This window comes from Aricia agestis, chromosome 1 (assembly GCF_905147365.1).
Source record: "Aricia agestis chromosome 1, ilAriAges1.1, whole genome shotgun sequence".
NCBI lineage: Eukaryota > Metazoa > Arthropoda > Insecta > Lepidoptera > Lycaenidae > Aricia > Aricia agestis.
In genome coordinates, this window is record NC_056406.1 from 20503904 (window position 1) to 20519424 (window position 15521).

Sequence of the window (15521 nt, forward strand, 5' to 3'; positions counted from 1 at the left end):
ATAATTTATTTTATTAATAATATTACAGTAATTTAATATATTATTTTTCTACATCCTTTATTACACCAGCTTTAGCGTACATCATGGAGTCACAAATTTTTTTAAAGTCTTTTTTGCTTCTATATAACACACTTAAATTGATTTTATCTACACCCAAGCTTCTTAGTTTTCGTATCCTTTGCGCAATTGTGTCCTGGGAAGCCGCTAATATTCTTGGCTTATTAGCAATTTCTTCCACTGCAAACCCTTCTTGGGTGAGAAAATCCATAAATTTTTTCACCTAAAACAATATTTAAAATGAAAATGTTTATTTATTTAATTATCAATGGTAGGAAACTAATTTAAATTTACCTTAGTCACTCTTATACACTTCAGTGTTTTAACTTTTAAAAATATTTCATCAACAAATTCTGGTGTTGTATTTAAACGTTGCGCTAGATAATTCTTTGTAGTATTTGTTTCCCCTAAAATACTTTTTGTCTCCTGTGATATTGCTATATATCTAAAAATTTAAGAGACAGCTTATAAATACAGTATTAAATACATAATGACTATATATTACTTAATGAATTAATAGAAACAATTGATGACAAGTAGGAGCTGTATAGGAAGCTGACACTGTTATTAGGTGTGATCAGCCTGCCTAGCATACGCCAACGACATATCTCACACTTGAGATAATTAAAAACGACTTGTCTTATAATGTCAAAATCTCGACAATATCTCAACAAAACTCTATAAAAATGTGTTATTTCGATGATAGATCTACGCAAGAAAAAATGTTTGTCATGCTAGGGTCAATAGAGATGAGGAGACAAACCATCAAACATTGAGAAAAAGTGAGATATCTCGTTGGCGTATGCTAGGCAGGCTGATCATTGCCAAAAATGGAAAGAGACACAAATGCTTATAGTTATTTCTATTTTGTTGGCATTCATTGAAAATTATGGTTTCCAGGCTTATTGTTTAATTAGGTTTGTGTCTCTTCACATATGATGCAGTATTAATTTATTGTCTGAGGGTAAGTACTTACCTTCTCAATATATCTTCTGAACATCTGACCATCCAAGGGTAGTAAGTATTGATGCCTGAATTTTTAACTCTTAAAAATCTATCTTCTATTGTTTTTGAATGATACTTTAGTACCCATAAATCTCTTAGGATTCTTTCGTTGCTAACATTGTAATCTGCATTTTGAAAAAGTAGTATGAATTTTTTAAGTGACAAGATACTAATATTAATTAAAGTAAGCAAGTATTACCCTTTAGTATATTCATAGAATTTTGAAGCCACTCAAATGATAAAGAATATATAAAGGTTCTCTTAGCAACAAGTTTGCCCAAAATAGACGGTGGACACTGAAAAATTCGGAATTATACTAAAACTGTTACTTTAAATAGGTTAATATTGTTAAGAATGTAAAAATACAGAGGTTTGGGGACTGACGGAACATAGGCATAATAGTAAGTTTAAAAGAACAGTATTTTGTACTATTGACAAAACATACTTTGAGACAATCTGATAAATAGTAAAGTCTATTTTGGCAGTATCCGCACTCATTATCTCTTAATGTAGTTTTGTATATGTGTAGTAATGTTCTCATAGGAAGTTCATGAAATGGTAAACCATCCTCTTCTGTTTTGAAATTCAAAGAAGATATTATTTTAATTTTACTTGAGTTATCTGTAAATTTTTGATTTCATTATATAATTGATTATAAAGAGATAAGAACAAATACTAAAAGTGTAATTAAGAACCTGAAACTTTCGAATCATAATTCTTGTATCTTAGATTGGGTAGAAAATATTTATTATCCGGAATTTCAAAATTTAAGCTAATATTGTGATAATATTGTAAGGATAACTTAATGTATTGCACAGCGCGAGGCAATAAAATAGTTGTTAATGCTCGTGAAAACATTTTTAATGTAATTTTTCGCTTTCATTCTAAATTGTATATAATAATATCTTTAAAAACATTGATTATTGAAACCAAGATACTTTGAAATTGAATTTACTGTAACACAAATTACAATAATAAGTTATCTTCTTCTTCTTACTGTAATGACATTTCACGTATGTGACGTATGACAACGTAGGGATGACGTAGATACTTTTTTCGTTTAGTCCAAAAATTTTATGCCAAAGAGGAAATAAACTACGTAACAGTTTATCCCTACGAATAATAAAAACTAGTTTATCCATACACATCATTTATCCATACTAATAGTTCTTTTCACGCTTAAATCGTTGAACCGATTTGCATATAATTTGGTATACAGATACTTTAAGTCCCGGGGAAGGATATATTAGATTATAGCAGGGCTTCCCAAATTGTGCGTCGCGAAGCCCCGGGGCGTCGCTACATTGTCCCAGAGGCGTCGCATAAAATAAAAATTGTTTTATTTCTGAATAAATTTGAATCAAATATTTTCAGAACGTTGAACTACATGTTGCCTACCACCGGTTCGGGAACTAACCCGGCGAGAAGAATCGGCGTAAGAAACTCGCACGGGGCCACTTTTTAGTAAAAAAGTGGAAAATTTGTCTTTTAAAAATATAAAATTTACAATGTAAATAACTTAATCTATACAATATGAATACACAATTGTAAGTCACATATAATAAATGTAGAAGCAGCCTTGCAAGCAGCCATCCTACTCCCAAGATGTGCTATCGTTTAGAAAATCGTTGACCGTAATTAAAGAACGTTTGTGTGCCAAAGCCTACTAGGCTTTGGCACACAAACGTTCTTTAATTACTTTTTTAAATTTATTAATTGATAGATTTTGAAAGTTTTCCGGGATTTTATTGTAAAGGCGTATACATTGACCTTTAAAAGATTTACTTATTTTGCTAAGTCTGATCACTGGTATTTCCAGCTTGTGCCTATTTCTAGTGTTTCTACCGTGACTATCACTTTTAGTTTTAAATTTAGTTAAATTCTTTGTAACATACAATACATTATCCAAAATGTATTGAGAAGCAACAGTTAGAATACCAATTTCTTTAAACTTTTCTCTCAGAGATTCAAAAGCTGACATTTTATAAATTGAGCGTATAGCTCGCATTCTGCAGCACAAAAATTGTATTGATGTCGGCAGCGTTTCCCCATAAAAGGATACCATAAGACATTCTACTGTGAAAATAACTAAAATAAACTAGTCTTGCCGTGTCTTCATCAGAAATTTCCCTAATTTTTCTGACTGCATATGCTGCAGAACTGAGCTTACCTGCAAGATTAGCAATATGAGGACCCCGCTGTAATTTAATATCTAATGTAATGCCTAAGAATACTGTGGAGTCCACCAAATTCATTTTCTCATCATTTAATAGTAAATTGGTTTAAACTTGCCTAACATTGGGCAAAGTAAATTTTAAACATTTGGTTTTCTTAGAGTTTAAAAGTAAGATATTAACATTAAACCAATGTACTATTTTTGAGAGAGCACTATTTACCTCGTCGTAATTTGACTGCCGTCGCTTCACTTTAAAAATAAGTGAAGTGTCATCAGCAAAAAGTACTATCTCATTATCCTTAACTAGATAAGGTAAGCCATTAATGTAGATGAGAAAAAGAAATGGTCCTAAAATGGATCCCTGTGGTACACCTAATTCTATTTTGGTCCAATTGGATCTTTTACTATTAACTTCAACCCTTTGAGTCCTATTTTTGAGGTAAGAAGTCAAAAGGCTGAGTGCTGAGTCCCTTATGCCATAGTGGTGCAATTTTTTGACTAAAGTAGCATGCTCGACACAGTCAAATGCCTTAGAGAGGTCACAAAAATACCTAAGGCATCCTGTGACTCCTCCCAAGCTTCAAATATGCTACATAGAAGACCTATACCAGCATCCGTTGTGGAACGACCCTTAGTAAAACCGTATTGGTTATTGTGTAATAAATTATTTAAATTAAAATGTAACAGTAATTGCTGTAAAATTATTTATTCAAATATTTTACTAAGAGTCGGTAAAATCGAAATGGGCCGATAATTAGTCGGATCTGATTTAATTCCCGCTTTAAATAAAGGTACGACCTTACTGTGCTTCATTAAGTCAGGAATAACACCACTCTTAATGCAGTCATTGAAAATTATTGCCAGATGAGGAGATATGATGTCAATTATCGATTTAATAATTTTTGTAGACATGCCCCAGAGATCAGTAGTATTTTTAATATTGAACAATTTAAAGGTATCAATAATATCTCTAGGGCTAATTTCCCTAAACTTAAAATTGACATCACATTCCTTTACATTGTCTCTGAGTAGCTTTTCAGCAGCTTTTTTTTTTTTAATGAGATAAGGGGGCAAACGAGCAAACGGGTCACCTGATGGAAAGCAACTTCCGTCGCCCATGGACACTCGCAACATCAGAAGAGCTGCAGGTGCGTTGCCCGCCTTTAAGAGGGAATAGGGTAATAGGGGAAGGTAGGGATGGAAAGGGAACGGAATAAGGGAGGGTAGGGAAGGGAATAGGGTAGGGGATTGGGCCTCCGGTAAACTCACTCACTCGGCGAAACACAGCGCAAGCGCTGTTTCACGCCGGTTGTCTGTGAGGACGTGGTATTTCTCCGGTCGAGCCGGCCCATTCGTGCCGAAGTATGGCTCTCCCACGTCTAAAAGCTTCTGGTGAGGAATTTAGATTTTTTGTAGTTGAGACCGGAATGTCAGCAAAAAACTTTTCAAAGATCGTCGCAACTTCGAGATTATTTGTAATCTTTTTATTTTCAAAGTATAATTCAAAATCAGTGTTACGACAGGTGACGTTTCCAGTCTCACCTGATATAACCTTCCATGTAGTTTTAATTTTATTTTTAGAATTTTTAATTTTATTTTTGATATATAGAGCCTTAGCAGCTTTACAAACTTTTCTGAAGGTTTTAGAATAATTTTTAACATATGCTTTAAATGATTCACTACTGTTGCTACACCTCTCATCATATAATTCATATAATCTTTGCCTACTTATTTTAATTCCTTTAGTTGCCCATTCAATAAATCTGTTTTTTTTATTATCATTTCTAACTGTTTTAGAAGTGTATTAAATTGTGTTCTTATTAAGTACCTTAAACAAATTATTAAAAGCTTCATCTGAGCTATTTGATCTACCCAATGACTGAATATTTGAATTTAATTTACTTCTAAATTGCTCAATACGTTTTGTAGTCACAGGAACAAACACAAGATTATCCTTTACGTTATTATCGCAATTGACATTAAATGATGCTAGCTGTCCACAGTGATCAGAGCTTAACTTATTAATTATTTCTTTTTTATCGGGAATGAGATTTGTAAATATGTTATCAATGCTGTGGTCTCACAGATTCTTGTAGGCATGTTGACACAACCAAATCGAGTGAGCGCCGCGCGCATTATGTCATTCATACATCCCGGGCAGTATCCCCACTTTCAGAAGCTATGCTCAGAAAAGCAAGCGCATCCTTCACATTAGCCAGCCTTGCTGGCTAATGTGAAGGATTTTGCTGAAATTTAGCATGGAGATACCTTGAGTCCCGGGAAAAGACGTGATACTTTTTGTCCCGGAAAAGTGTACATGTAATGGGCGTACCCAGGATTTTAGCTACACCCCCCCCCCCCCCCCATAATAAATATATAAAACATGTTATACAATCTTTAAACAAAGTTTGGATATGTCGGTACTATTATTACACCACATTCGAAGTACAATAAATACATACTTATAAGCAACAACTACAAATTAATAAGATGTGTTAAGATTTTTTTATAAAATTTTCTTAGCATAATATCTTATTAATTTTAATAGATTACTTAATTTAAAAAATTAATCTATTGAAGAATTAATTCTCCTAACAATTAAACTTGATAGTAGGTACCTCAAACTATATGAAAACAATGTTGTTGTTAACACCTATATTTATTTCTTTTACTGTGTTCACTTCTAGTAGATCTTCTAGAGTTGCACTCTCTAGAATGTTTATTTTTTTTATGCTTGTCATGAGGTGATGGCTCTCGTTCTGGAGACTTAGACCAGCGCCAACTCCTCGAAGATGAAGGTGTAGTCCTGAAAAAACATTTTTCATATTTTAGTAGCACCTACGCAAGATGTGTAATCCATACTAATATTATAAATGCGAAAGTATCTCTGTCTGTCTGTCTGTCTGTCTGTCTGTCTTGCTTTCACGCCAAAACTACTGAACCGATTGCAATGAAATTTTGTATACAGTTATTCTAGAGTCTGAGAAAGGACATAGGCTACATTTTGATGTGGGAAAATATCTTATTTCCATGAAAATTTCGATGAAAATGAATTCGCATTGCGCGTGGCCAGCGCTCATCCCGGGGGTCCTGGGTTCGAGTCCCGCAGGCGGAACAAAAAGTTTTCAATTTTCCTGGGTCTTGGATGTGTATTAAAATAAAATTTCAAAAATCTTAAACATATTTTATGTATAATATTATAAAAAATCCAGAAATATATCCATGGAATGAACATTTTAGTTCTAATACGATTCAACAGATGGCGTTTTATTTTTTACTTTATTGTAACATAGAACTAATCATACTTATTAGTTAGTATGTTTTTGTTTATAGTTTTTAATACGTTAGAATATGATGTTTAATCCATACTAATATTATAAATGCGAAAGTATCTCTGTCTGTCTGTCTGTCTTGCTTTCACGCCAAAACTACTGAACCGATTGCAATGAAATTTTGTATACAGTTATTCTAGAGTCTGAGAAAGGACATAGGCTACATTTTGATGTGGGAAAATATCTTATTTCCATGAAAATTTCGATGAAAATGAATTCGCATTGCGCGTGGCCAGCGCTCATCCCGGGGGTCCTGGGTTCGAGTCCCGCAGGCGGAACAAAAAGTTTTCAATTTTCCTGGGTCTTGGATGTGTATTAAAATAAAATTTCAAAAATCTTAAACATATTTTATGTATAATATTATAAAAAATCCAGAAATATATCGATGGAATGAACATTTTAGTTCTAATACGATTCAACAGATGGCGTTTTATTTTTTACTTTATTGTAACATAGAACTAATCATACTTATTAGTTAGTATGTTTTTGTTTATAGTTTTTAATACGTTAGAATATTATCTATACTAATATTATAAATGCGAAAGTATCTCTGTCTGTCTGTCTGTCTGTCTCGCTTTCACGCCAAAACTACTGAACCGATAGTAATGAAATTTTGTACACAGATAGTCTAAAGCCTGAGAAAGGACATAGGCTACTTTTTAACTGGAAAAAGGGGTTGTAAGGGGGTGAAAATGCGTAAATTTGGTAAAATTAACTTAGTTCCAAAAACTTAAAACAGATGGCGCCAAGAGTCCCCTAGATCGCGCTATTGGTTGCTCATACGTATTTCTATAAGAGGTGGTACCATATTGAGCTAGATTTTCCGATTCTTTCGATTGTTATACACGTTATTAACTAATAACTCACCTACCAACTTAGACATCAAATTCAAAAACAACAGCGCCAAAACTACTGAACCGATTGTAATGAAATTTTGTACACAGATAGTCTAAAGCTTGAGAAAGGACATAGGCTACTTTTTAACTGGAAAAAGGGGTTGTAAGGGGGTGAAAATGCGTAAATTTGGTTAAATTAACTTAGTTCCAAAAAACTCAAAACAGATGGCGCCAAGAGTCCCCTAGATCGCGCTATTGCTTGCTCATGCGTATTTCTATAAGAGGTGGTACCATGTTGAGGTAGGTTTTACGATTCTTTCGATTGTTATACACGTTAATATTAACTAACTAGCTGTTGCCCGCGACTTCGTCCGCGTGGACTTTAGTTTATAGCGCGCGGTGTCAACAAAATTTGTGTCAAATTTAAAAACTTTTTAAAACCCTGGTAAGTGGTACCCCTCTTAGGGCCGCGTTACACCGGAATGGCAGCGCTGAAAGTGCTCGCCTCGCCGCTGCCATTCCGGTGTAGCGCGGCCCTTAATTAATCAAAATACCCAAAAACAGCTGTGCAGTGTGCACATAATCTATACTAATATTATAAATGCGAAAGTATCTTTGTCTGTCTGTCTGTCTGTCAGTCTCGCTTTCACGCCAAACGCCAAAAGTATCTCTGTCTGTCTGTCTGTCTGTCAGTCTCGCTTTCACGCCAAACGCCAAAACTACCGAACCGATGGTAATGAAATTTTGTATACAGATAGTCTAAAGCCTGAGAAAGGACATAGGCTACTTTTTTTACTGGAAAAAAGGGTTGTAAGGGGGTGAAAATGCGTAAATTTGTTCAAATTAAGTTAGTTCCAACAATTCATAATAGATGGCGCCGTGCGTCTTCTACATCGCGCTGACGCTTGCTCAAAAGTCTTCCTATAAGACGTGGTATCATCTTACATTTAAGTTTCGATTTTTTTCGATTGTTATATCTATTCTACGGTATTAAATAACTCAGTACTTTATCTGTGCAGTGACGTAACCTTAAATCTATCAATGATAAATAGTTTATGGGTAAAGTTGTGTAATCGGAGGGCTAAATAAGCTTTAAAATTTGGCATAAAATATAAAGTTTAATATAAAAAAATGAAATACTTATTGTGTGCACACTGCACAGCTGTATTGATTTAAGGGGTACCAGGGTTTTTTTATAAAAGCTTTTGACACCAATTTTGTTGACATCGCGCGCTATAAAGTACTATAAACTGAAGTCCACGCAGACGAAGTCGCGGGCAACAGCTAGTAAATAATAATTCATTCATTTATATTTCTTTAGAGAAAGAAAAATTTGTTACATGACTTAAAATGATACTTCTTTGCTATCCATAAAATTTTAATCAAATGAAGATAATCGTTCAGTAGTGGACGGCAATAGCATAGTAAAAGGAGGGAAAGTAAGTTATCTTCATACAAAGTACTAAAAACAATTCCCCTCCTTTTACTATGGCAATAGGCTGATGATGATTAATAATGATATTGTCATAAAGACCACAAGGTATTAAGGACTAAGTTTTATCGTATTGAAATACTGCCGTCCTTATTATAAACAACGCATTTGCTTGGCGGAAACGGCGGGCGAGTAATTCGCGCCTAAAGTTTTATTCTTGTTTTTATCCCTATAAAACTAAGTTTAACTTAGTTTTTTAATTTCAAATATTTTTGTTTTGTTTGGTGCCTTTAAATGTGAACTTTGTATGTGCGATTCTATATTTATAAATTTACTTAATTTAAGTATTTTTAATGACGAAAAATTGTTTAAGACTAGGAAACATAGATTACAATAATATTAATTTACTAAGCATAATCAACGCATGTGTGACAGACGACAGTTGCGTGGTTTATGTCTAGGAATTGCACTGAATAAGTGTCGCTAGCTGCGGAGGGTATTTCATAGAAATACATAGAAACCAGTAGTGTCGCTGCGACACGTCGTCTGCGGTTGCTTCATGTCGCCCGCTGCCAACCGGCACCTTTATATTAAGGGTATGACACAAGTGGGTGATTTGCTAAGCCACTTCTGGATACTCAATAGTTTGAAAATTTCCTTAAGAACAACAAAATTACCTTGATTCGTAATATTCATCTTGAAAGTGTTTTCCGGGGTTTCTAAAGACATGTAAAAAGTTACATGAATTTCCTTTGGGACAACGCTTTCTAGACTGCAACCCTGAGAAAATTTGTACTAAATAAATAAAAATAAAGTTTTTAAGCATGTATTGCATTCAATGATAAATAGTTAAAGACACGTAAAACAGAACCAAGTAAAATATTTTATTCTTACCACATATAGCATTTTTCCAAGATTTTATTTCGCAAAATTGTAACGTAAGCTGTTTTCCACCGTACCATCGACCATGTAGTGTTCTATAGGCCGCCACTGAACTTCTCAGGTCGGCATACTCAATATATGTGTTACCTCGTAAATGTTTTTCATGATTATTGCATACCTATTTAACATGAAAAAAATATTATAAAATCAAATTAATGTACTGACTAGCAATTACTATTACTCAAATATTGCAATTTTTGTGACTAAAATGAATAACTTGGTACTTTATTTTGCTTGGAAATTGTTTTTTTGCATTGAATTGGTATATTAAGCCGATTCGGCTTAATATGCCAATTCAATGTTAAAGACCCAGATCCTAGAAGGATCAGATCAGACATAACTTACTCTCTCATGGATGTAACCATAGTGGAGCTGTATTTGTGAGTGTGACTCCTGCCGCGCTAGCATACGCCAACGAGATAATATCTCACTCTACACGTTTTCTCGATGTTAACTGGTTCATCTCTATTGACCCTAACATGACATACATTTATTCTCGTACGTCTGTCGTCAAAATTAGAGATAATTTTGTTTTCTTTTAATATGTGCTATTTTTGTGTATATACTAACGAATAATATACGAACGAGAAATTTATCTCTCGAGTCTCGACGTACGCATGTTAGCGAAAAATAGATATATGTATATCGGTATCGACAATATCACTACGCTCGAGAGTGAGATATCCAAGAGATATCTCGTTGGCGTATGCTAGGGGGGCTGGGCAGGTGCGGGTGTTTACACTAACATCTTGTATTTATAAGATACTAGCTGTCTCGGTGAACTTTGTGTCACTTTAAAACCTTCCCTGGACTTCTACGAATATTTTAAGACTAAAATCAGCTCAATCCGTCCAGCCGTTTTCGAGTTTTAGCGCGACTAACACATTTGAAAATCTATTTTTATATATAAGATCTATATAGGGTCTGTTAGCTGTGAATGCTGTCATCGGTCGGAATAGTTTTGACTTAACGCGATCAACTTACAATTAGGTCTGCCATCTGCCTAGGAATCAACTTCTCTGATAGTACATAATATGTATGTAGTAAGTTCTAGTATACAGGTTGTTAGGGTGAACACGGTTCGCGTTATCCTTAAAACCATACTAATTGCCCGGGTCGGCAATTTGTATGGATATGACGACGGATTTTTTTGAGTTCCCAGCATTGTTCTCATAGAAAAAGTTGTTCATTTTGACAGGCTCATTTGATGGTTTTAAGGATAATGGTGTCCACCCGAACAACCTGTATAATAATAGTATAATGTTTTCCCCTAACCATTGACAAGCTTCAGAGAAACTTGATTGATCCCTATGAGCTATTTAATGTATGTACTTAATAAAAATTAAATATACTTATTACTTAATACAAACCTTTTTAACCGACTTCTATATTATTATATCAATGCCCCTATTTTTTATCCGACTTTTTATAAATCTGCTACTCAATATATTGATGTGGTTTTGGTAAGTTGTCTGTATTAGAGTTAAGAATCATACAAAACAAATTGTGAAAGGGGGGTATTACATTATCATTTATATATGATCATTTCTATGATCATATATAGGATCCAATATATATAATCATTTGATCATATCTGCATTTTTTTTTTATGAAATAAGGGGGCAAACGAGCAAATGGGTCACCTGATGGAAAGCAACTTCCGTTGCCCATGGACACTCGCAGCATCAGAAGAGCTGCAAGTGCGTTGCCGGCCTTTTAAGAGGGAACAGGGTAATAGGGGAGGGTAAGGATGGGAATGGAAGGGAATAGGGGAGGGTAGGGAAGGGAATAGGGGATTGGGCCTCCGGTAAACTCACTCACTCGGCGAAACCACAGCGCAAGCGCTGTTTCACGCCAGTTTTCTGTGATTTTCATATTTCATTGATCCTATTTTACGTCATATGTGGTTTCAATAGCCAATGGAGAGCGCTAACGCTGACAGGTATTGACGTCAGGGTTACTAGATCTCAGAGAATTCGATTTGTCAAAAGACATTGTCATTTTTAATATGGTTTGTTTTTTGTTATTTCAGCAAGATTATCTAATTATATAATTAGAAAAATAATTACATTACATTATTTGAAACATATTAACGAACAAGAAATTAAAAACTCTTTTTTATATTAAATAACTGGCAACACCTATTTCTATGACCGTATTGGATCCAATCTCTCAGCAAATGTCAAAAATCTATGATCAAGGAAGAAATGAATCATAATATGTCTATATTACATTATCCAATATCATTGACCAAATGATCTCGGATCCAATATATATATATGATAATCTAATATCCCCCTAAGATATTCTTCAATTTTGTTCAATCTTTAATTTGCTGTTGCTATATTTTTTATTGTATAATATGGTTAGATTTTACAAACTTTGGAGTAATACCCAAATGCTACCTCAATAACATTTCCATTTAAAAATAAACACATTTGAAGTCTCAAGATATGAGTGGATGAAGCGGGTAAGTAACAATTTGAAAAATGACGTTTTTTTGCAAAGATGGAGGCTTTCGGACTGAGAAAATGATTTGAAATAAAAAATGTTGAAGATGATGAAGTAGTTTGTTCAAATTACAAGGGAAAAAATGAGTAATTGCTCTTATGTCGGAAGTGTTAGTTACCCGGTTCATCCACTCGTGCCATTTATTATTAACAATCAAAAGAAGTAATTAATTTAATTTCTATAACTTTGACAATACATATTTTATACATCAAGTAAGCATAAAATATGTATAGAAAAAATAAACAATTAATAAACAAAAAAATAAAAAATAAAAAATTTCAAAGGATACTTAGTTTCAAATTATGTAGTTTTTACTTTCAACTCACCTTTAACTGAACAACTGTTCCAAATTTTCTAAACTCAGGTAATATGTCATAGAAGAATTCTTTAAAGTCTCTATATGTATCACTTTCTTCAAATTCTAGAGTTATGTCTGTGTCATATTCATTAACATTGGTATTTTCAAGTCCAAAATGTGAAAACATGTTGGTTGCTAAGAGAATCTGAAAAGTAAAAGCTTAATGGGGTTAAAGTAATACACAATCTGATATGCCAAGGAGATGATGATAATAATGAGAACTACCTTACTTATACCAGGGTATTTGTGGTTCCTAGAACATTCATCACCAAATCTACAACAGGCTGTTTTTAGGAAGAAGGGACAGTCATCACAATTAGGTTTGCTTTCATGGTACACCAGTAACTCCCTTGGTGGATCTCCTTTATCATTCAAAAATGTTTCTAAATTCTTTATAAACTGTTCTTGTTTTCTTTTATTTTCCTCTTCAATTTCCTTTATTCGCTGTCGTTCTTTTTCTTTCTGCTGCCTTTCCATTTCCAATTCCTACAAACATAAAAGGTAATGTAATAGCTCCCAGACACATATTTCATTATTGGTGGCTGGAATCTGGAGTGAATATAATATTTATATCTCATGCAAATAATATGAAAGTTCTAAAATAATTATACTGTCTGTGTACAAGTTATCTTTTCAACTCACAAGATTTAATTTTGCTTGCATCTCAAGTTGAGTTTTTTTCATATATGCAAGTTTCTCTTGCAATTTACTCCAATTTTCTAGAGCAATTTTTTCAGCTTTCAGCCACTTTTCATGTTCTCTTTGATTTGACTCTTTAATTTGGTTTAATTCAAATTTTTCCAATGCAATTTGCTCCTCTTTCCACCTTTCATATTCTTCTTTTGGTAATGTTAAAGAAATATTATCTAAAAGCAAAAAGTTTATTTTTGTCATTTCTCAAAAACTTTCAGAGTCATTAAATTGTATACTTAAAATTATGATTTGAGCAATTTGATTTTTTGTTAGTTGGCAACAAATTTTTCCATTTATACATAGCCAATTCAAAAAACAAACAAACACATAACCGATGTGAAAAATGTATATATGTTAAATCACGGGTGGGGTCTGCAGGTATCCCCATATAAGCAAAATTGTAACTTCTCTTAACAGACTTAACAGAGGAGCGACGGACTTTAACTCACTGAAAGACCTTGTGTTGCATTGAGATTAGCCGAAAATGTGTGATCGTAACTTGCCAATTAAAAAATACTGTCAATATAAAGCACGTGGGGTCTGCGTAGACCCCGCCCGTGACGTCAAAGGTTAAACATACAGTTTGTGTTTTAAGATTGATGACTCATTAAGTATTAGAATGAATTACATAAATAAAATTATCACAAGGAAAAAATAACACACCCTTATGTTTTGCTATGGTTGTTCGAATGCGTCTTCTCCTTTCTCTCTTAGCTATCCTACGCCACTCCTTATGCCTATGAGTAAATATAAATATTGTTACCGGATTGATTCACTGAAATATTAACTATATTAAGGTGAGATTAATTACTAAGCACCTCATTCTGAGGAAACTTTAAATATGCATGAATCTCAATTTCAATTTTAAGATTCGTACATATAAAAATGGCTCTTTATTAAAATATGTTCGTAAATAAAAATAAACAGTACATACTTGCCCATTTTCTTAACGTATTTTCTGCGGTTTTGGTTCTTTAGGATTCCCTAAAGCATTAATACTTACAAAATACAATAAAGATTATTCTATTATTATTATTATATTTTAATAGAAAACGATTACGTAGTTATAATATTAACATTGAATTTGTTTTTATTTCGAAACTAAATTACAAAATTCAAAATAACCTCAAAAGTCAAAACAACTGATGTCAAATTTGACAGTTAGTTTTTTTTTTCTTATTATGGCACTTCGATTATATAACCAATAACCATGGCCAATCTCAAATATTATAAATGGCGGGAAAACAGTATAGTTGCATACAATTTTCAGCATTGTTCTTTATATCGTCAGGTCAAAAGTCTAGTCAAAGTCGAAGTAAAAAGTCAATACAGTCAAGGAGTCAAGTTGGTCGATTCAGTAAAGTTAAAAAAACGCTTTACTGAAACTTTCGATGGAGTTTTGGAAGGAACACAAAATAGTTCGTTTCTGGATATTGCATCACTTCCCTACACTTGTGCACGATAACGAATATCTAATGGATAATATCCTATTAATATTACACATTAAAAACCCTATTAACACAATTTTAGTTTTTTTTTTAATGAAATAAGGGGGCAAACGAGCAAACGGGTCACCCGATGGAAAGAAACTTCCGTCGCCCATGGACACTCGCAGCATCAGAAGAGCTGCAGGTGCGTTCCCCGGCCTTTTAAGAGGGATTAGGGTAATAGGGGAAGGTAGGGATGTAAAAGGAACGGAATAAGGGAGGGTGGGGAAGGGAATAGGGTAGGGGATTGGGCCTCCGGTAAACTCACTCACTCGGCGAAACACAGCGCAAGCGCTGTTTCACGCCGGTTTTCTGTGAGGACGTGGTATTTCTCCGGTCGAGCCGGCCCATTCGTGCCGAAGCATGGCTCTCCCACGTCTAAAATAATACAAAAACACAACATCTGCACTCTTTCACATTCCCGACAAAACTCGTCTTTTTTATTAAAATTAAATATTTAAAGGGGCTCCCTACGCATAATAAATAGTTTTTATTATTCGTAGGGGGCTACAAATTTTTTTCCAATTTCGCTTTAAAACGTACGGTACATTCGTGCGCGAGTCCAACTCGCACTTGGCCGATTATTGTTTTCTTTAACGGCAATAACGGCTATAACTCTCCTACTACTCCATGGGCCAATGAGTCCTCCCCCCCCACTAACCTAACTCTGAGGTATATAGGCCACGTATTCC

General features: G+C 33.9%; 2 protein-coding genes across 4 annotated transcripts in view; both read right to left on the reverse strand.

Annotated features, from left to right (window-relative positions):
• Window positions 1-16: 16 nt before the first annotated feature.
• LOC121734162 (transcription termination factor, mitochondrial) lies at window positions 17-1992 on the reverse strand. 3 transcript variants are annotated; one of them, XM_042124602.1, is made up of 6 exons: window positions 1758-1992; window positions 1508-1683; window positions 1262-1358; window positions 1034-1187; window positions 352-502; window positions 17-280 (listed from the first exon to the last, which is right to left on the reverse strand). In XM_042124602.1, exons 1-6 carry the CDS (start codon window positions 1918-1920, stop codon window positions 41-43), a joined length of 981 nt encoding a protein of 326 aa, XP_041980536.1. In that variant the 5' UTR covers window positions 1921-1992; the 3' UTR covers window positions 17-40. The 3 variants fall into 3 exon arrangements, with proteins under 3 accessions (XP_041980536.1, XP_041980555.1, XP_041980546.1); XM_042124621.1 differs by lacking the exon at window positions 1508-1683 and having other exon boundaries at window positions 1758-1833; XM_042124612.1 differs by lacking the exon at window positions 1758-1992 and having other exon boundaries at window positions 1508-1707.
• A 3887-nt stretch (window positions 1993-5879) lies between these two features.
• LOC121732398 (U2 small nuclear ribonucleoprotein auxiliary factor 35 kDa subunit-related protein 1) overlaps window positions 5880-15521 on the reverse strand; it is a 37290-nt gene continuing 27648 nt past the window's right edge. The window contains exons 9-16 of the mRNA XM_042122268.1: window positions 14277-14326; window positions 14006-14079; window positions 13292-13515; window positions 12875-13135; window positions 12618-12794; window positions 9733-9898; window positions 9516-9618; window positions 5880-6044 (exon numbers count right to left, since the gene is read on the reverse strand). Of these exons, the coding sequence (XP_041978202.1) occupies window positions 5885-6044; window positions 9516-9618; window positions 9733-9898; window positions 12618-12794; window positions 12875-13135; window positions 13292-13515; window positions 14006-14079; window positions 14277-14326 (1215 nt within the window). The 3' untranslated portion in view covers window positions 5880-5884. The remainder of the gene's footprint in view (window positions 6045-9515; window positions 9619-9732; window positions 9899-12617; window positions 12795-12874; window positions 13136-13291; window positions 13516-14005; window positions 14080-14276; window positions 14327-15521) is intronic.